At 42.1% G+C, this 23,468-nt stretch overlaps 1 protein-coding gene across 2 annotated transcripts in view; it reads right to left on the reverse strand.

The window, feature by feature from the left end:
* The window catches only part of DMD (dystrophin), a 2,642,350-nt gene that overhangs the window by 1,670,141 nt on the left and 948,741 nt on the right, over positions 1–23,468 (reverse strand). For both annotated transcript variants that reach the window (XM_056556147.1, XM_056556148.1), the window contains exons 18-19: positions 21,282–21,405; positions 12,695–12,782 (exon numbers count right to left, since the gene is read on the reverse strand). In XM_056556147.1, the coding sequence (XP_056412122.1) occupies positions 12,695–12,782; positions 21,282–21,405 (212 nt within the window). The remainder of the gene's footprint in view (positions 1–12,694; positions 12,783–21,281; positions 21,406–23,468) is intronic.

Below are 23,468 nucleotides of genomic sequence, written 5' to 3' on the forward strand. Positions count from 1 at the left end.
TCTGACCAAGCCACCGGGAAGCCCCATAGTCTCAGGATAAAACTCACTTCATGCATTTCAGTCTTCTTAGATAAGGTATTGAGACCCTTTGCCATAAATACAAGATCTTATGTGAGGGATACATCAGACTTTTTGGAAAGGATCAAGGATGTGGAAATTCCAGATGGGGCATTAATAGCATCCTTTGATGTGGTCACCCCGATATGATGGGGGTGTGAAGGTGCTCACCAGTAGCCTACCCTGCAGATAGCATTGAATTTTTGGTCTGCCTATTCGACTGGTGCTCGACAAAAATTACTTTGTATTTAAAGGGGTACTCCGCCCCTAGACATCTTATCCCCTATCCAAAGCATAGGGGATAAGATGTCAGAACGCCGCGGTGCCGCTGCTGGGGACCCCGGGGATCGCTCTGTTCGCTCTGCACGTAATGACGCGCAGTACAGGGGCCGGAGCATCGTTACGTCACGGCTCCACCCCTCGTGATGTCACGGCCCGCGCCTTTCAAAACAAGTCTATGGGAGGGGGCGCGGCGGTCGTCACGCCCCCTGCCATAGAGGGGACGGGCCGTGATGTCACGAGGGGCGGAGCCATGATGTCACGCGGCTCCGTCCCCTGTATCGCCCGTCATTACGCACAGAGCGAACTCGCTCTGTGCTGTAATGATAGTGCAGTGCCGCAACGGGGATCCCGGGGCTCCCTAGCAGCGGCACCGCGGCGATCTGACATCTTATCCCCTATCCTTTGGATAGGGGATAAGATGTCTAGGGGCGGAGTACCCCTTTAATGAAAAAAAATTCTGCAAAAGAGGGGCACCGCAATGGGGAGTAGCATAACACTGACATAAGCTAACATTTTCATGGCACATATAGAGGAGATGTCCATCTATGTATCCCACCACTTCAGGAATGTCCTGGGGTGGTGGAGATACATAGAAGATATCTTCCTCATCTACTATGCTTTCAGAATTTTTTGAATACCATTGATCTTGATTTTAGCTTTACACTAACTTACTCTGCACAAACCATCAGTTTTTTGGATGCCTCTGTCACTATTAGTGAAGGTCGACTAACAACTGACCCCTACACGAAGGCCCCTGATTGTAATATGCTATTAAAATTTGAAAGCCACCATCCCAGGTCTATGGTTAACTCCTTGGCCTATAGTCAGATGTTGAGGGCAAGAAGGATAACCGACACTAATGACAAATTGGAAGCAGCACTGAGGAAGATGGCAAATCATTTTGTAAAGAGAGAATACCATAGGGACCTCGTCTTTGGACAAAAGGAAAGGGTTAGATCTGAGGATTTGACCAATAAGACAAAGACAGACAAAAATAGTGGGCAAATGGCATTTGTGATGACTTATAATGATGCCTCAGAGTCTATTGGCAGAATTATAAGAAAACATTGGCATATTTTACAGGACTGTCATGATATACCTGATTTTAAATTCCCTCCCATTATCTCTTACAGACGATCAACCAATCTGAAAGATAAGCTTGTTAAAGCTGATATTGCTTCTAATACTAGTGGTACCCAAAGATACCTGACCTTGGTAAACAAAGGTAGCTTCCCATGCCAATCTTGTGTGAATTGCAATCTGATGTGTAAGGGGAAAGCATTTGAACACCCCTCAACTTGTGAGACAGTTACAATAAAATATTATTTGATGTGTATCACATGATATGTTATCTATATACTTTGGTGCCCATGTGGCCTCCTCAATGTGGGGGAGACCACAGGGGACCTAAAGACACGTCTTAACTAACATAGATACAGTATCCGCAAGAGAAAACCTGATTTACCGGTATCTAGTAACTTTGCAGAACATGGACATAGTGAAAAAGATCTAAGATTCATGATTATTGATCATGTCCCACAGCTAATAAGGTGACAGACAGGCAAAATTAAAGAAATTAGAACTTAGCTGAATTTTAAACTTGGTAGCTTGAAACCACATGGTCTTAATATAGAATTTAAAACACAACATAGGGTTGTGATGCAGTGATGCTTTTCTTGCACTTGACCCATGATTGTGATACGTTGGTATTTGTATATGTGTACATACTTAATATTAATGTTCTCTTTGTTGCTCTCTTTTTTTTTCAGATGAATATTATTATTGGGACACCATTTACCGGATTGTATTGTTTCTTGTTGTGTTTAATTAACATATACAATAAATTATAATTTTATTGAGAATGTTTATCTCCTGGTAGTGTGGTGAGAGGCAGCTCTGGATACAATTTTATTGGATGAATATTTACTCAGTGAGCTGTCAAGGGGAGCTGTATGAAATTGCACAGTCCTAGGATGCATGTGTGTGTGTGTGACATTGGACCATGAGGATCCTAGTTAGGGTTCCATCATGGAGCTGTGGACGTCATATATCCCACTTGATTGGGGGATGTGTGATGCCTAACGGGCCCCAGAGCATCAACTGGGGCTGCAGTGGAATGCGGCCTTGGTTGGTGCTGATGTGATACCATCACATTCATTATGAGTGCCCATTCAAGATGTCTGTGGGACTGTTGTAATTCCTATAAATATTTTGTAACTACAGTGGCGAGCGAGTAATATTCATTACCCCATGCCATATGGTGTTAACACAATTTAATATTGGGAGGTCTGCGGCAACACAGTCATATATATATATATATATATATATATATATATATATAACTGGTTTCTATAATGAGCGCTAGACGCCGCTGTCATGTGTATCCCAACACTCCAGAAGTGAAGCACACATGCGCACTTCAGTTGCACACAACGCTAGCGTGGCTAATGGAGTTCTGTAATATCTATGATATCTGGCACGTGAGCAGTCTTTTCTATGGCTGTTTAATTTTTTTTTAATATACACAGGTGGGCATGATGAACTTATTGAACTGTTTTTATGCATTTATTGTAAACTGAAGCACTTTTTCACACCGATGTATACATGATCTTAGATGATGGACTTTATAATGATAAACACTGTGACTATATAGCACGTAGGCCCTTTTTTATGGATGTATTATATGATTTTTGTACTTGAATGATTTATTAATGATGCACTTTGGTATCTAATGGATACCCCTATAAAATTTGTGATGTTCACTAGTATGTACAGTTTTAGAAAGACCAGGAGGAGCTGGGCAAACCATCGCTTTGGCTTGAATTTTGGAGTGCTGCGGAGAGATTCTTTTTTCTGTATCAAATTGGAGCCCTTAACCAAGGCTAGAATTTTGCATGCACCTAATACATGGGACTTTTCTAGGGTAGTGCTGTTTTTCTTCCTTCTGCTATCTATCTATCTATCTATCTTTCTGTGGTGATCCAGTACAGGATGTTGTCCTGTCAGGTAAACATGGCCTCAATCACTTCCAGTGTCATGGTTCTGGGCCATCTACTCCAGGGTATATTGCATTTTGTTATCTTGTGATTTTGTGTTATGCACATGTTTATCAGTGTTACCGTGCCTTTAAGGGAAGTCATGCAGAGTAAACCATGTGATCCTGATAAACAAATGGGATGCCCCCATTAGAACAGGGGGAGGAGTTATTCAGTTAGAGTTCTAGGAGTGGAGGAGAGCTGATGTACAGTGTAGAGAGGATGGAGGAGAAGTCTGTGGTAATCTGAAGGAGGCCCTGGAAAAACTAAAAAGTCAGTGACCCCGCATCTACAAGGCCGCACAGGTCCAGTCTGCAGTCTTGCCTGGCAGTAAGCAGATATTTTGCTTCTTTTTTTTTTGCTAAATGTTTGGGAAAAAAATTCTATTTGTAATGTTCTTTTGTAAACAACTTAGTCTGGAAACAGTTGGCATACCATTCAGGTGTGAAAGCCTGAAGCCTACCAAGACACATCAAACTGTAAGTGGATACACAAACAATGATAATCCAATTACATTATGCATTCATTTTGTTGCTAAAATATTGAATCAATAAGCACGTTTTTCCCAAAGGATATGGGTCATTACCTAAAGTGTATCCATTCATTTTACTGTGTTGTATTTTCTGTATATGACTGCAGCATATATTAGGAGTGAGTATTCCTTAATAATACCTTTTAATACAAGTACATTAGAAATGGCCCCTTAACAGACAAACCTGTCAAGAGTACTCATCATTAACTGGTGCAACAGCTTCTAAGTTTTTAGGCCACTAGTCAGACAAAGCAATTAATAGTTTCTAAAATGAAAACCTAGCTAGAACAAATGTTTAAAAAGTGTACATTAAACCTGCCAAGAAACATTCCTTTTTAGTATCCATGTGTTCCATGAAATGTTAAAAAGATTAAAGTATAATATTGTTTGTGACAGAAAAAAATGCACACCAGCTGCATGCATGCCTTACTAAATGGAACAACTTCCACTCCATTAAGAGCTAATGATAAAAATAGTTCCAGTTAATTGTTAATAATGTCTTAAAATTTTATATGAGACTACAAATCCAATCGAAGAAATAATATAGTTATACATGCCCTAAATGGCTAAACTATGGGGTAAATGCAGTAATAGTATCATTGCTAAAACAGTCTATATCTGGCAAAAAATCGACAAACACAAAGTACAAAAGAAGTACATCACAAAAAAAAAAGGAAATAAGAAACACCATAAAGGTGCATGCCTAAATCACTGAATAAAGTACTTTATTAACATGCAAAATATATTTATAAGGAACACTACACTACTATGATAGAGCATGCAGAAAGGTGAGAGGGAGAAAATAACTTCAAGAAGCACATATAAATACAGGTTTATATTGACATCAATGCATACAATAACAACCCCCTCATAATGGTCAACTAGTGGCAAAGTTATAAAGTGAATACCACATGCAGGTCAGTAATAGAAAAGTTATAGGAACATGGACATAACAATAAATAATCAATAACTAATGCAAAAGTAATGAATAACTTAAAGTGGTACTCCACTGGATTTTATTTTTATTTTTTTTAAATCAACTGGTGCCAGAAAGTTAAACAGATTTGTAAATTACTTCTCTTAAAGTCCTTCCAGTACTTATCAGCTGCTGTATGATCCACAGGAAGATCTTTTCTTTTTGAATTTCCTTTCTGCCTGACCACAGTGCTCTCTGCTGACATCTCTGTCCATTTTAGGAACTGTCCAGAGTAAGAGCAAATCCCCATAGAAAACCTATCCCACTCTGGACAGTTCCTAAAATGGTCAGAGGTGTCAGCAGAGAGCACTGTGGTCAGACAGAATGGAAATTGAAAAAGAAAATAACTTCCTGTGGATCATAACATCAGCTGATAAGTACTGGAAGGATTAAAATTTTTTAATAGAAATCATATACAAATCTGTTTATCTTTCTGGTACCAGTTGATTAAAAAAAAAATTCCAGTGGAGTACCCCTTTAACTGACTGCAGAGAATAAGAAAAACTAGAACAACAAATCTTATATTAGAGATGGAAACATACCACATGAAGACCAGAAGGGGGGAAAAGTATTGTTCTAAAAAGATATACATGTACATATACATATACACATATACATATAGATATACATGTACATATACATATACACATATACATGTGCTTCTGCTCGAACCTATTGGACTGGAAATGGTTATCAATAGTTACCTATGTGTATGGTCTCCATGTAGTAAATGTTGATATTTCTTTATCGTTTTCCATCTCTGTTATAGGACTTTTGTTGCTACTTTTTCTTTTTCTCTGCAGTCAGTTAAGTTATTCATTGCTTTTGTATAAATTATTGATTATTGATTGCTATGTCCATATTCTTATAACTATTCTAATACTGACCTGCATGTGGTATTCACTTCATAACTTCACCATTAGCTGACCATTATGAAGGGGTTGTTACTGATATTTATATAAACCTGTATTCACATGTGCTTCTTGAGGGGTACTACACAGCTAGACATAGACATGGGCGTAATGTGACGTCACAATCACGGAATTCCCAGTCTTCCTTGTCCATTACCCGCAGCACTGGCCCAGAGATAGGGGGGAGAGGGTTATATTACATTATCTCTAGGGGGTAACATGTCTGGGGGCAGAGTACCCCTTTAAGCTTATTTTCTCCCTCTCACCTTTCTTTATGCTCTATAGTGTCAAATTCTAAAGATGTAAATATATTTTAGATGTTAATAAAGTACCTTATTCAGTTGTTTGGGTGAGTACCTTTATGTAATATTTAGTGTCTGTCTTTGGATACACTGGGTAGCACCCTGAATTTCTTGGTACACTATGCAGTTTGAGCTCCCAAATTTTGTACTGATAAGAGTTGAAATCAAGCACTGTAAGGTGGAGCATAGTCACCAAAGACTTAAAAGTCCTGGAAATGTTGCAAAATACCAATACAGTTGACAGACTTATTCATTGATAGCTGGATTTGATTTAAAGGAAATGCAACACTGATAAAATGTGTCATAAGGTCTCAGATCTCTTTCAGCCTAAAAATACAAAACCATAATAATGTCAACTTCTCTGGGTAGAACAAGGATCTCTATTATCTACAGATAAATCCCAGAATGCCCAAACAGCAAACAGCTGTCTCGGCATGCTGGGAGTTGTAGTTACATACCTCCAGCTGTTGCATAACTACATTTCCCAGCATGCCGTTCGGCGATCAGTACATGCTGAAGTTGTAGACACTGGTTGGAAAATACTGAGTTAGGTAACAGAACCTAACTGAAGGTTTTCCAACCAGTGTGCCTCCAGCTGTTGCAAAAGTACAACTCCCAGCATGCAGTGCATGCAGTGCATGCTGGGAGTTGTAGTTTTGAAACAGCTGGAGGTTTGCCCCCCCATGTGAATGTACCCTAAAAACACTTCACTACACTACACTAACACATAATAAAGGGTAAAACACTACATACCACACCCCCTTACACTGTCCCCCCCCCCCCCCCAATAAAAAGGAAAAACGTATTGTACGGCAGTGTTCACAAAATGGAGCCTCCAGCTGTTTCAAAACAACAACTCCCAGCATTTCCAGACATCCACTGACTGTCCAGGCATGCTGGGAGTTTAGCAACAGCTGGAGGCACCCTGTTTGGGAATCACTGGCAGAGAATACCCCTATGTCCACCCCTATGCAATCCCTAAATTAGTCCTCAAATGCGCATGGTGCTCACTCACTTCGGAGCCCTGTCGTATTTCAAGGAAACAGTTTAGGGCCACATATTGGGTATTTCCGTACTCGGGAGAATTTTCACTACAAATTTTGGGAGGCATTTTCTCCTTTTACCCCTTATGAAAAGGAAAAGTTGGTTAGTGTAAAAAAAAAAAAAAAATTTGCACTAACATGCTGGTGTTGCCCCATACTTTTTATTTTCACAAGTGGTAAAAGGAAAAACGACCCCCAAAATTTGTAAAGCAATTTCTCCTGAGTACGGAAATACCTCATATGTGGGCGTAAAATGCTCTGCGGAAACACAACAAGGCTCAGGAGTGAGAGTGCACTATGTACATTTGAGGCCAAAATTGGTGATTTGCACAGGGGTGGCTGATTTTACAGCAGTTCTGACTAGAGATGAGCGAACTTACAGTAAATTTGATTTGTCACAAACTTCTCGGCTCGGCAGTTGTTGACTTATCCTGCATAAATTAGTTCAGCTTTCAGGTGCTCCAGTGGGCTGGAAAAGGTGGATACAGTCCTAGGAAAGAGTCTCCTAGGACTGTATCCACCTTTTCCAAGTCTTCAACTGCCGAGCCGAGAAGTTCGTGATGAATTGAATTTACTGTAAGTTCGCTCATCTCTAGTTCTGACATAAATACAAAAAAATAAATACCCACATGTGACCCCATCTTGGAAACTACACCCCTCACGGAATGTAACAAGGGGTAGAGTGAGCCTTAACACCCCACAGGTGTTTGACAAATTTTTTGTTAAAGTTGGATAGGAAAATGAAAAAAAAAAAAAAAAAATCACTAAAATACTGGTGTTACCTTAAATTTTTCATTTTCACAAGGGAAAATTGGAAAAAAGCCCCCCAAAATTTGTAACCCCATTTCTTCTGAGTAAGAACATACCCCATATGTGGATGTTAAGTGCTCTGCGGGTGCACTACAATGCTCAGAAGAGAAGGAGCGACATTGGGCTTTTGAAGAGACAAGAGAGTTGAAGGCCACGTGTGTTTACAAAGCCACATGTGACCCCATTTTGGAAACTACACCCCTCACGTAATGTAATAAGGGGTACAGTGAGCATTTACACCCCACAGGTGACACATTTTCGGAACAGTGGTCCGTGAAAATGAAAAAATTTATTTTTCATTTGCACAGCCCACTGTTCATAAGATCAGTCAAATGCCAGTGGGGTTTAAATACATACTGCACTCCTTATTAAATTCTGTGAGGGGTGTAGTTTCCAAAATGGGGTCACATATGGGGGGGGTCCACTGTTCTGGCACCAGGGGGGCTTTATAATGTAGTTCGCCAGCAGAGCACTTGACATCCACATATGGAGCATTTCCATACAATGGGATTACAAATTTTGGAGGGCACTTCCTCCCATTACCTTTTGTAAAAATGGTAAATTTGGGGGAAAAAACTGCACTTTAGTGAAATTTTTTTTTTCATTTACACCTCCGACTTTAACGAAAAGTCATCAAACACCTGTGGGGTGTTAAGGCTCACTGGACCTCTTGTTACGTGCCTTGAGGGGTGTAGTTTCCAAAATTGTATGCCATATGGGTTTTTTTCTGCTGTTTTTGCACCATAGGGCTTCCTAAATGTGACATACCCCCCAAAAACCATTTCAACCAAATTCACTCTTCAAAATCCCATTGTTGCTCCTTCCCTTCTGAGCCCTCTACTGCGTCCGCCGATCACTTGACATACACATATGAGGTATTTTCTTACTCAAAAGAAATTGGGTTACAGACTTATTATCATATTGCCCCTTGCAAAATTTCAAAAACTGGGTCTACAAGAACATGCGAGTGTAAAAAATGAATTTTCTCCTACACTTTGCTGCTATTCCTGTGAAACACCTAAAGGGTTAACACATTTTCTGAATGCATTTTGAATACTTTGAGGGGTGCAGTTTTTATAATGGGGTCATTTGTGGGGTATTTCTAATATGAAGGCCCTTCAAATCCACTTTAAACCTGAACTGGTTCCTGAAAAATTCCGATTTTGAAATTTATTTGAAAAATTGCTGCTGAACTTTGAAGCCCTCTGATGTCTTCCAAAAGTAAAAACGTGTCAACTTTATGATGCCAACATAAAGTAGACATATTTTATATGTGAATCAATATATAATTCATTTGGAATGTCTATTTTCCTTACAAGCAGAGAGCTTCAAAGTAAAAAAAAAAACTATTTTCATGAAATTTTGGAATTTTTCACCAAGAATTGATGCAAGTTTCAATGAAAATTTACCACTAACATAAAGTAGAATATGTCAAAAAGGTAAAAGCATCCCAGAGTTATTAATGCTTAAAGTGACAGTGGTCAGATGTGCAAAAAATGGCTGGGTCCTACACTGAAAATTGGCTGGGTCCTTAAGGGGTTAAACCTATAATATTACATACTTTAGTTATTTGATTTCCTAGACTTCTGTACATGCAAATTTGATCCAATGAGTTTATCTGATTGTCATATTTGGAATCAGGCAGGAATTTATCCTCTAGTGGGGGGGGGGGGGGGGGGGGAGTGACATCAGCTTCATATATTTTTTTTTTGCCTTCTGCTGGTTTAATATTGTCAGTCATTGACATTTATTAAACTAACCCAGTAAGGCTAAGTTTTCACTTGCTTTTTTTTCTGGCAGTTTTTGGAAAACTGCCACTGCAATTTTTGAACTGAAGTCAGAAGTGGATCCATAAGGTAGGAGAAGTGTAAGTCCTTCCTTTATATGTCCTATTCCTTTTGAATACACTTCTGGATTTGGCTCAAAAACTGCAGTGGCAGTATCCCAAAAACTGCCAGAAAAAAAAACAAAGGGAAGCTTAGCCTTAGAATGCAGCTGCCATACATGTACAATAGTCTGCGTTAAGAGGTTAAAGGGAAATTGTCACCTCATAATTTATTAATTGAACTTCAGAAAACATCAGATAGATGACAGGACAACAATATTAAACATACCTTTCTTAGTGTTAATATGTTTCAAGTGTCAAGAAGGTGGTGCTAAACTGCCTTAAATGGGCACTCTCTTTAAAACAAATTTTTGCTATTGCACTCCTTATGGATATAAATAAAAAAATCTTTCTAATGTACTTTGTAAAAAAAATGAAGTTTTCTATGTTTTATTTGTGTTTAAAAAAGCTGCCACTAGGTGTTTCCCTACTTGTCCAGAGCACATTTCCCCCCCATCTTTTTCACAGACTTTGGACTCCTGCTGGCCTGGGAGAAGTCCAAAATCAGGAAAAGCTGAGGGGGGGGGGGGGGTGCAGCCTTATCCAATCAGAGCTCATTTCACACACTGAACTGCTATGGGCTGTGTGTAGCAGAGTGAGGGAGGAGGTTCTCCTCTGTATGGCTTCAGATGATGTCGCCTGCTGGTTAACTCCCCCTTGCTAATGCCCCCATCCCAGACTAAGCAGAAAATACAGAGCAATATCAAGGTAGAAAACTATACAATTATAAAAAAATAAAAGCAGGGGGTGGTTTATCATGATGGGGCAGTGAACTGGGTGGATTATAAAATTTAACAAGATCATGAGAGGTACTCTTTAATGCAACAGTATCACTTGCCTTCCCCCTCCTCTGCCTGTCCTAGTTGATTGATATACAGGATACTGTGCCTGTCTTCAAATCCCACATGATACTGCAGAGGCTCAGGGAGAAAATCATGATTTTATAAGCTGTGGTAAACCAATCAATACTAACAAAGGTATGTTTGGTATTGTTGTCCAATTAAAATCATAAGAATATCATTTTGTAGGTGAACATAAAAAGGCTGTACAATGTTGCACAGTAAAGTTACCTGAAAGGGAAAAAAAAAACCTTTTTTTTTTGCTTTTACTAATGTACATGCAGATAGGCAACTATTGTTTATGGGGAAAAATGACCATTAAATCCTTATTTCAAATGGAGTATCCCTGGTGCTACCTCATACATAAATCTTACATTTCATAGTTGATTTTATGATCTTTTAATATAAATGCAAATGACTGTCTTACTGGAATTCTGTATTTATATTCTAGCATTAGGAATAATGCTCAAAAAATTAAAGGGAACACTTAAACAACACAATGTAACTCCAAGTCAATCACACTTCTGTGAAATCACACTGTCCACTCAGGAAGCAATACTAATTGACAATCAATTTCACATGCTGTTGTGTAAATGGAACATACAACAGGTAGACATTATAGGCAATTAGCAAGACACCCTCAATAAAGGATTGGTTCTGCAGGTGGTGACCACAGTCCACTTCTCAGTTCCTATGCTTCCTGGCTGATGTTTTGGTCACTTTTGAATGCTGGAGGTGCTTTCACTCTAGTGGTAGCATGAGGCAGAGTCTACAACTCACACAAGTGGCTCAGGTAGTGCAGCTCATCCAGAATGGCACATCAATGCAAGCTGTGGCAAGATTTGCTGTGTATGTCAGCATAGTGTCCAGAGCATGGAGGACCAACAGGAGACAGGCCAGTACATCAGGAGATGTGGAGGTGGCCACAGGAGGGCAACAACCCAGCAGAAGAACCGTTACCTCCCCCTTTGTGCAAGGAGGAGCAGGAGGTACACTGCCAGAGCCCTGCAAAATGACCTCTAGCAGGCTCAAATGTCCATGTGTCTACTCAAACAGTCAGAAACAGACTCCATGAGGGTGGTATGAGGGTCTGACGTCCACAGGTGGGGGTTATGCTTACAGCCCAACACTGTGCAGGACGTTTGGCATTTGCCAGAGAACACCAAGATTGGCAAATTCAGTCTGGAGATGCCGTGGAGAATGTTCTGCTGCCTGCAACATCCTCCAACATTACCGGTTTGGTGGTGGGTCAGTAATGGTGTGGGGTGGCATTTCTTTGGGGGGCCGCACAGCCCTCCATGTGCTTGCCAGAGGTAGCCTGATTACTGCCAGAGGTAGCCATTAGGTACTGAGATTGGATCCTCAGACCCCTTGTGAGACCATATGCTGTGTGGTTGGCCCTGGGTTCCTCCTAATGCAAGACAATGCTAGACCTCATGTGGCTGGAGTGTGTCAGCAGTTCCTGCAAGAGGAAGGCATTGATGCTACGGACTGGTCTGCCCATTCCCCAGACCTGAATCCCATTGAGGACATCTGGGACATCATGTCTTGCTCCATCCACCAATGCCATGTTGCACCACAGACTGTCCAGGAGTTGGCGAATGCTTTAATCCAGGTCTGGGAGGTCATCCCTCAGGAGACCATTGTCCACCTCCTCAGGAGCATGCCTAGGCATTGTAGGGAGCTCATACGGGCACGTGGAGGCCACACACACTACTGAGCCTCATTTTGACATGTTTTAAGGACATTACATCAAAGTTGGATCAGTCTGTAGTGTGGTTTTCCACTTTCATTTTGAGTGTGACTCCATATCCAGACCTCCATGGGTTGATAAATTTAATTGCCATTGATCATTTTTGTGTGACTTTGTGGTCAGCACATTCAACTATGTAAAGATGAAAGTATTTAAAATGATTAGTTCATTCATTCAAATCTAGGATGTGTTATCTTAGTGTTCCCTTAATTTTTTTGAGCAGTGTAAATACTACACAGAGATTATCAAAATTAACTTTCATTAATTACCATTCAACATCTGTTCAGTCAGTGTATTGACATTTCTGTTGGCCTCGTGCAACTTTCTATTCTTCTCAGGCCTTTCTCTTTCTATGGCCTATAGATGGAGGGAGAAAAAAAAACAAAAATCTGTTTGTCAGTTTCATTATTATCAACATTAAACACAGTGTTTAACCCCTAGAGGAAACCCTATTTGCATAAACATCATTGTGCCCTAGTACTTAGCTCACATCAATAGTGATTGGGCAAAGCTGGCTTCTGTTATCAGCAGCTGGGACCTCATGGACAATGCAGATATCAGCGATCAAGCTGATGTCCACCATTAACCCTTCAAATGTTGTGATCAAAATTGAGGCACCTACGGGGCTTTGGGGGACACATCAGATCACTCGAAGTGCGATTGCAGGGGTTTGATGAGTAAAGATGGCCCTCCCCCATCCTCTGGTGAGTGGAGCTCGCTCAGTGCACTAGATGAAAGGGGATGCTGCATAGAGATCACGGGGGTCCCTGCGGCGGGACCCCTACGATCAGATATCTTATCCCATATCCTTTGGATAGGGGATAAGATGTCTAGGGACAGAGTACCCCTTTAACTTTTTCCTTTTAAAGCAGTAAAATAATAAAAAAAATCATGTAAACATTGGTGCTGTTTTAATTCTATCGAGCCACAAAATAAAGTGAATATGTCAGTTTTAGGGATGAGCGTATCAAATCTGACAAATATGAATTCAGGAAAAATTTGTTTTGCAACAAATCCAAATATAGATGCACTTCAATATCATGAATCACTTCATTAAACTCCATTTAGTGTGGTCCAGGCTCCAGGTCATCTAAGATGGCGGCTCTACATGTCAGGACATGGGGCAAGGAACGCTAGGAAGGCAGGAACACGGGTAGGCGGGATGACCCTGAATCAGATACAGCATCCAGCCTATCAGCTGCCAGTCGCCCCTGTGATGTCACAGCCCTATATAATCAGCAGCCATCTTGCGGCCAGTCACATCAGTGTTCTATTGCAGAGAGAGAGAGAGAGAGAGAGAGAGGGACAGAGAGCAGTATGTATTGCACAGAAAAGCATTTTTACAGCAGCGATTCACCTCAAGCCTAAATCCAGCCTAGAAGCACTGACAGGGAAGGGAGAGAAATTGAGAGAGAAAGTGCAATTTTGGGTGTAGTACACAGCAACTGTGTGCTGCAGTACTGGTGTGTACAACAACTGAAAAGCTAATAGTAGCCAGCCAGTTAGGGTTAGCAAAGCACTAGAAGCCATAATCACCTGCTATTAGTGCCTGCCTAATATAGGTTGCATAGCGGGGCGTATGGTCTTCTATTAAGTGTAACCTGTGCGTACATAGGTGGTGTAACATTTTGTTCCTGTTATAGTCCTAAGGGCCTAGTTACTGTGAAAGGCAAGCCAAAATTACACACCTGATGGTGTTGTAGACAAATACTGTTTTAAGCATAGTGGAGCATATTTTACTCCCCTCATAAGTGTATACCACGTACGTACATCTACATGGTGTACCATTTTGTTCCTTTTAAAGTCTTAAGGGACTAGTTACTGTGAAAGGCCAGCCAAAAGTACACACCTCCTGGTGTTGTAGACACATACTGATTTAAGCGTAGTGAAGTGCATTATACTACCCTCATAAGTACATACCACGTACGTACATCTACATGGTGAGCCTAGTTACTGTGAAAGGCCAGCCAAAAGTGCACACCTGTTGGTGTTGTAGACAAATACTGTTGTAAGAGTAGTGGAGTGCATTGTACTCTCCTCGTAAGTGCATACCACGTACATCTACATGGTGTACCATTTTGTTCCTGTTAAAGTCTTAAGGGCCTAGTTATTGTGAAAGGACAGCCAAAAGTACACACCTGATGGTGTTGTGGACAAATACTGTTTTAACCGTAGTGGAGCATATTGTACTCCCCTCATAAGTGCATACCATGTACATACATCTACGTGGTGTACCATTTTGTTCTTAAGGGCCTAGTTACTGTGAAAGGCCATGCAAAAGTATACACCTGCTGGTATTGTAGACAAATATGTTGCCCATATTCGAATTTCCGATATTTTGCAAACATATAGATGAATATCCGTCCTATATTCGAGAATTTTGCGCATTCATTATATTCGAGGAAGAAAACAGTGAAGGGGTGGGCAACTTTACTATTGGTTTCTAGGGATGTTGTTGATAACCTCTGACAAGTGTATTTGCATCATTTTAGTTGGTCCACAAGTGAAAAGAAGGAATATGCAAATATGCGCAATATTTGCGAATTTGCAATATTCGCGATAAAAATTTGAAATGTGCATATTTGCGCCCAACACTATTGTCCTCCCCTCATATACGCACTAATTATGTCAGGTAGAGAAGTGCAAGGATGTGCACAGAGAAGTGGCAGAGGCTTAAATTCATAAGGCGCAGGCAGAGGTTGCAGCAGACTAGGGGCGAGTGACAGCAGGAGTCACAGCGAGAGGCCTGAGCTCCCGGTATCAGCTAGCGGTCGTGTCTCGACCAGCAACACATCTGCCCTCATTGATTTGTTAAAACGGTCATCCACTTCATCACAAGTGACATCTAACACCCCGAGTCAACAGTCAGTGGGTTCCTCAGACACAGTAGGCATGGCCCGGGAGCAGTCCCTGACCTCCCATTGCCTCTGTCCTATGCTGTTCCCTCCCCAACAGAAGTATCATATTCAGCTCCACTATTTAGTGAGGATGATCTACTAGAGGGCAGTCAGCAGCTACTGCCCAGCCAGGAAGTGGAGGAGACATCTGCCACTTCCTAAGCTAGGCGGGCAAGTAGTGATGAGGAGAGTGGTGTGGTAGGTGGTGTTGCAAGCGTTCAGGCACCTGAAGCAGACTCTGTTGAGGAACCTGAGGAGGACATCAGTGACATGCAGACACAACTCAATGATGAAGCCGATTGCCCTTGGGAGCCGGGTGCAGAAGGGGCTTGATCATCATAAGGAGAAGAGGGTTGCAGGTTGCCCGTGAGGCAGCAGCTGAGCCAACAAGGTTGTAGCATGGTTGGAAGTCAGCATGATGGTAGAAGTGGAAAGTCTGGAGCCAACAATGCCCGGGATAGACCACCTACTTTGCGGCAGCCTACCTTCCCAGGAGGTAGTGGAACAGGGGTTCCAGGAGTCAGCGGTAGTAGCAGTCAATCAGTGAGGACTGTTGGGGGGAAAATCAGCTACTCGGTGGTGTGAAAGTTTTCTATCAAGCATCCGGAGGATGTTAACCTGGCCACATGCAAGATGTGTAGGCAGAAGTTGAAGCATGGCCAGGGTCCCAATGTTGGCATCATGGCCCTGCATCAACATATGCAGCGTCACCATAAGGCAGCCTTGTAGAACTGTGGCTCCAATGTGGTGGTCCAGCCGGCTGCATCTCCCAGTGACACGTTGTTCCCTATTTCAGCCAGCCATGGCTCCACCACCTCAGCTGAAGGGAGATGCTCCTGCTCCTCCTGCTTCGAGTCAGCCACTCCGCCAGCAATCCATCGATGAAGCCATGTCCAAGAGACAACAGTATGCGCCCACTCATCCAACTGCTCAGAAGCTAAATGTGCTCATGTCTAAGTTGCTGGTGCTGCAGTGCCTCCTTTTTCAAGTGGTGGACTTTGCACCTTTCAGAGAACTGATGGCTTGTGCCGAGCCGAGGTGAAAAGTCCCAGGTCGTCATTTCTTTGCAGAAAAGGCAGTACCAGGCCACATGAGTCCTGTGGGGGCTGAACTGGAAAAGGAGGAGGAGGGGGAGGAGTGGAGCACAGTTTTGGTTTCGTGAAATGGGTGGTTTTTCTAGTTATCTGACAGGAGAGGGGGAGCAGGAGAAGCCAGAGGAGCTAGAGGGTTATGAGGAAGGCGAGACAGAGGATCCAGACACACCGTGGCAGTATGCAGTGGAGATGGAGGCAGGGAGTCCCTCCGAGTCACTTGCACAAATGGCACGATGCATGCTCACTTGTTTGCGTAGTGACCACCAAATTGTCACCATTTGGCAGCTGGAGGACTTTTGGATCTCCACCTTATTGGACCCTTGCTACCTGCACAAAATGGGGGCCTTTTTTACACCCACTGAGAGGGAGGACAATCTGACCTACTATAGAGACATACTATGTAGTCAGTTGGCCGATGCCTATCTGCGCCATTGTCCATCCTCTCGCAGGTCTGACTCTGGGGGCCCTCTGCGCTCACCTTCCACTGCCATGGCTGCTGGGGAGGGGTGGGGTTGGGTAGCAGGAGCAGTACCAGCTCTATCAGCAGCAGCCTGAGTCTACAGTCGCTGATAAGTAGCTTTCTTCACCCACATAGTGAAGCAACTCATTATCAGCAGGTAAACCTGGAGCAGGACCCAAACCAGCAGGTGGTGGCATAACCTGACATGACACTGTCAACACACATAGAAGATCCGCTGGACTTCTGGGCAACCAAACTTGATTTGTGGCTGCAACTAGCAGAGTTTGCCCTGGAAAATCTGTCCTGCCTGACCAGTAGTGTGCCATCAGAGCGGGTGTTTAGTGCGGCGGGGGCCATAGTCACCCCAAGGAGAACTCGTCTGTCCACAAAAAATGTGTAGAGACTGACCTTTGTGAAGATGAATCAGGCATTAATCAGCCAGGATTTCCAGCCACTAATGCCTGATGCATCATAGTAGATTGACCATGGTGCCACACCAACACTTCACAAATATGGATAGTGCAAAAATTATTCAAGGCACTTCTCCCCAGTTACAAATATTCCTCCTTATCAGACCACAAGTAAGTATTGACCCATTTCCTAGGGATTTTAAGCGGAAATAGGGAGAGTTTCCTAAGTGGGGCTGCCCTTTTTTGGGTGAGTAATACTTGCCAAGAAGGGAATTAATAGGGCGAGAACAGGGCCTTACAGGGGAAGATTTTACCCCCACCTGCTACAATGGACAATACGTTGTTCCCTTCCACATTTTCGAGGAAAGTGTTACTCGTCTTAAAAAGTTGCTGAATGACACAGCCTGGAACAGGCCACAGCACGAGTAGACACTAGGGCTTCACAATCCCTAAGATTGTGCTACCATAAAATAGTTGTAGGTAATATCCCAGGCCCAGCAGTATCAGTAAACCATATATTGAATGGCACAGCCTGGAGGTGGCTGAAGCATGAGGAGACCATATAGTGTCTGAATGGCACAGCCTGGAGTTTGCAGAAGCATGAGGAGACCATATAGTGGCTGAATGGCACAGCCTGGAGTTGGCAGAAGCATGAGGAGACCATATAGTGACTGAATGACTGCCTGGAGTTTGTGGCAGCATGAGGAAACCATATAGTGTCTGAATGGCACAGCCTGGAGTTGGCAGAAGCATGAGGAGACCATTGAAATTTAAGATTTTGAAATTGAAATTTTAGCTAACACTCTCAAGTTTTAGTGTCCTTGGCCCCGGCGTGTGGGTTTAAAGGACCAAATCTAACAAGAAGTCACATGTCACATGGCGGCACAATGACAGAGCCTGGAGGTGGCATCAGTATAAGGAGACCATTCAGTGGCTGAATGGCACAGCCAGGAGTTGGCTGAAGCATGAGGAGACCGTATAGTGGCGGAATGGTACAGATTGGAGCTGGCGGCAGCATGAGTAGAAAATAGAGCTACACAATCCCTAAGATAAAAAGATGAATATTAAAATTTATATTGAAGATGGTCTCCTCATGCTACCGCCACCTCCACGCTGTGTCATTCAGGCACTCTATGGTCTCCTCATGCTGCCGCCACCTCAATGCAATGTCATTCAGCCAATGTCATTCAGCCACTATATGCAATGTCATTCAGCCACTCTTGCTGACACCAACTCCAGGCTGTGTCTTTAAGCCACTATATGGTCTCCTCTTGCTGCCACCAACTCCAGGCTTTGTCATTCTGATAGATTATTGTCTCTTCATGCTTCCACCACCTCCAGGCTGTGTCATTCAGCCACTATATGGTCTACTCATGATTCCGCCACCTCCAGGCTGCGTCATTCAGCCACTATATGGTCTCCTCATGCTGCCGCCACCTCCACGCTGTGTCATTCAGGCACTATATCCTCTCCTCATGCTGCCGCCACCTCCGTGCTGTGTCACTCAGCCACTATATGGTCCCCTCATACTGGTGCCACCTCCAGGCTCTGTCATTGTGCCACTCTGGGACAATGATTCTAATAGCGATGCCTCTAATCTGCATGTCATATTGAATAACAGTAATATTTCACTAACACAGAACACTCCCTATACGTGTTACAGCAATTCAAAGTGTTCTACACCTCTATTGAGGCTCTATGTAGCCCAGAAATGGCCATTTTTAATAGCGATTTGCCGCTAACAAATTCGTACTGAACCAATCGGCCAAATCAAATTTTTCAAAAATTCGCTCATCTCTAGTCAGATTTACCCAAAATGGCACCGCGTAAAAATGTTTCCTCCAAAAGTTGCAAAATAGGAGTTGTTTTTTTTTTCAAATTTTTTTTTTTTCAGAAACATGAGCTTCTGACCTTCCGTGGAAACTTTATGGGAGGACATAATGAAAACTGCCTGCACAAAAAAAAATGCTGGTGCAATATATGCCAAAAACAGCATAAGATGACTTGAAACAATATGTTTTAGATGCTTAACAAGAGGGTATGGTTTACTGGAAATTGAGAGCGACCTAAATGAAAAAGTGAGAGTCACCTAAATGAGAGGTGGCCGCAAGCACATATTTTTAGTTAGAATAAGTCAGCTAATAGAAGGTGCAAACTTAAAATAGGCAATCTAAAGATGCACCAGATTTTCAAAGAGCATGAATCATGCTTAACCCCTTAAGAACTGAGCGTTTTTCCATTTTTGCACTTTTGTTTTTTCCTCCATACCTTGTAAAAATCATAACCCTTTCAATTTTGCTTATTTTTTCCACCACCAATCCTATTTTGTAATGACATCAGTCATTTTACCCAAAAACTACGGCAAAACCAATAAAAAAAATCATTGTGCAACACAATTGAAGAAAAAACACAATTTTGTAACTTTTGGGGGTTTCCGTTTCTATGCAGTACATTGTTCTGTAAAAATGACACCTTCTCTTTATTCTTAAAATGATACCCTACTTATATAGGTTTGATTTTGTCTTACTTATAGAAAAAATCATAACTACATGCACGAAAATTAATACGTTTAAAATTGTCATGTTCTGACCCCTATAACTTTTTTTATTTTTTTGCGTACGAGGCAGGATGGGGGGCTAATTTTTTGCATTGTAATCTGAAGTTTTTATCTCTACCATTTATTTTTTATGGGACTTTTTGATCGCTTTTTATTCATTTTTTTATGGTATAAAAGGTGACCAAAAATGCACTATTTTGGACTTTGGAATTTTTTTGTGTGTACACCATTGACTGTGCAATTTAGTTAATTATATATTTTTATAGTTCAGACATTTACACATGCGGCGATACAACATATGTTTATTTTTATTCACACAGTTTTTTTTTAAATGGGAAAAGTGGGGTGAGTCTAACATTTATTAGGGAGGGGTTAAAGCCTCTTTATTTACTTTTTTTTTTTAGGCGAATATAACATGCATTACACTGATCAATGCTATGCCATAGCATAGCATTGATCAGTCTTATCGCTTCTTGACTGCTTCTGCCTGGATCTCATGCACGGAGCAGTCATTCGGTGATCGGATGCAGAGGAGGCAGTTAAGGGACCCTCCTCGTGCGTCCTTGCTGATCGGTTGCCGGGAAGCTTTCACTTTCACTTTGAATGCGGCGATCGACTTTGATCGCCGCGTCTTAAGAGTTAATGCTGAACATCTGCCTGAACGGTGATTTCTGGTATTAGCCACAGGTCCTGGCTGCTGATTGCAGCAGGGACCATGCGGGTATGATGGCAAGTTGAGCTCCTGAGCTTGCTTCATAACCGTGGCATGTATCATTTATAAACGGCGTTCTGCGTTAAGGGGTTAAAAAGCAGGTAGATTCTTAAACAGTATAGTCTAGGTTTATGCTGTCTAAGGCTATGTTCACACCCTGGAATTTGTGCTGAATGTCCACACAGAATATTTCGCACAAGCATTCTGCTGCAGCCGAGTCCCATTGATTGTTCACACGGCAGAATTTCCACAACAGATGTTTCTGCTGTGGAAGTTCCGATTCTGATGTCTGCAGAAAAAATAGACATGTCTATGAGACAGCACATTTCCGAATGGTTCCAGCAGCTGCCGGATGAAGCAAATGTGTAGAATTCCACACATTTTCCTAACGTGTGAAACCAGTATATGAATTATGTGTGAAGACCCAGTGACTATTTAAACGTTATGTAAATCAAGCTTTTCTGAGTATTTGGTGATATTGTGTAAAAAGAGCATTTAGTGATATTGGGAAAGCCTCAGCTGAACTAAAGGTAACGCTTCAAGTTAAATTAGCTTATCCTTTGTCAACAAGATAGAAGCTAAGGATAGCAGGGGAGTCCCAGGCAAGACGCTTTCTCATTTTTTTGCTGATAACCTTTGCACTACATTTTAATATCTTTTAAAGCTATTGCACTCTAGGCTACTAAATAAGATACTAAACTGAACAAATCTGAAAGAATAGCTTACTTTAACTTTCTTTGTGAGGTCATTGAAGTCTCCTTCTTTCTTAAATATTGCAAATTCAGGGCTTTGCAGCACAGCTTCAGAGCGTGTCATCCAGCTATGCAGTTCTGTTAAATCAACATCAAATCTAGAAAAGAGAAAAAAAAAAAAAACACAGTTTATAACTTTCAACAATTTATGTGCACATATGTTTGTGTAAAAAGGTCAGCTTTTATGAACAAATATAAAAAAATAAAAATAATAATACAACCACTGCAAAATACTGTATGAAAAGAAAAATAAATTATATATATATATATATATATATATATATATATATATATATATATGTATACCGTATATACTCGAGTATAAGCCGACCCGAGTATAAGCCGAGAGACCCCTAATTTCAACCCAAAATCCCAGGAAAAGTTATTGACTCGAGTATAAGCCTAGGGTGGGAAATACATCATCCCCCCCTGTCATCATCCAGACCCCCGTCATTAACATCCTCATCATCATCACCGCCTGTCATCATCCAGACCCTCATCATCATCACCTGTCATCATCCCCTTGTCATCATCCCACACATCCCCCCTTCATCATCCCCTTGTCATCATCCCCACCCCCCTTCATCATCCCCTTGTCATCATCCCCACCCCCCTTCATCATCCCCTTGTAATCATCCCACACACCCCCCTTCATCATCCCCTTGTCATCATCCCCACCCCCCTTCATCATCCCACCCCCCCCTTCATCATCCTCTTGTCATCATCCCACACCCGCCCTTCATCATCCTCTTCTCATCATCCGCCCTCAGTCGTCTTCAACCTGTGGACCTCCAGAGGTTTCAAAACTACAACTCCCAGCAAGCACGGGCAGCCATCAGCCCCCTCTCACCCCCCTTTAGTTCTGAGGTCCTGCAGGACTGTCCGGTGAGGAGGTGGTCCGGTGGGATAGTGGTTCCGGGCTGCTATCTTCACCGGGGGCGCCTCTTCTCCGCGCTTCCGGCCCGGAATAGAGGCGTTTCCTTGACAATGACGCAGAAGTACGTTGGCAATGAACGTACCTCTGCGTCGTTGTCAAGGCAACGTGACTATTCTGGGGCCGGGCCCGAAGCGCTTAGAAGAGGCCTCCCCGGTGAAGATAGCAGCCCGGAACCGCTATCCCACCGGACCACCTCCTCTCCGGACAATCCTGCAGCACCGGACCAGCGCCGAGCGGAGGTGAGTACTGTACAGAACTAAAGGGGGTGAGAGGGGGCTGGATGATGTTGAAGGCCGCAGTGGTCTTCAACCTGCGGACCTCCGGAGGTTTCAAAACTACAACTCCCAGCAAGCCCGGACAGCCGATGGCTGCCTGGGCTTGCTGGGAGTTGTAGTTTTGAAACCTCTGGAGGTCCGCAGGTTGAAGACCACTGCGGGTGGGGGAGTTCACTCGAGTATAAGCCGAGGGGGGTGTTTTCAGCACGAAAAATCGTGCTGAAAAACTCGGCTTATACTCGAGTATATACGGTATATACACACACACTGAGAGAGAATATATTCTAGTTGCTGTTGTTATTATTTTTATTTTGTTATTATTACTGTACTGGACCACAACAAGTAGTGCTTAGGGGGTATTGCTGGAATTAACATATGAAACATCTTAGAAGATGACTTTTGACAAAAAATCACTAAAATAGTGTATTTAAAATGTGTATTGTTCACATTTGACAGCAGTATTTGTTGTAGTGGATTTGAAAATGTATGTACTGATGGTTACTAGATATTGCATATTGCACAAGTTGCATATTCAGGGACAAATATTCAGAAATACCCACTAAAATTATGCAATTGATATTTCTAACAAAAGTCATTACCCAGAAATCTAGCTTTTAGAGTTTATTGCTCAACCTTCTCCAAACATATTTCACATGTGTTTCCTAGTCTGTAATCAGAATTCAGTACAATGGGCAAAAGTTTCAAAAGAATGTACTGGAACACACTTGGAGGGAACACAGTAAAGTCCCATGCATATGTCCCTTTTAGATACTGCCAAACATGCATCATTGGATGCTATATATATATATATATATATATATATATATATATATATATATATATATACCTATTCTCCTTTAGAAACATTGCCACTAGGGAAAAATACTTCCATATATATGGCATCTGATACACAATGGCAAAACCTTTTTGTTGAATCAAGGTGGATGTA

This window comes from Hyla sarda, chromosome 2 (genome assembly GCF_029499605.1).
Source record: "Hyla sarda isolate aHylSar1 chromosome 2, aHylSar1.hap1, whole genome shotgun sequence".
Lineage (NCBI taxonomy): Eukaryota > Metazoa > Chordata > Amphibia > Anura > Hylidae > Hyla > Hyla sarda.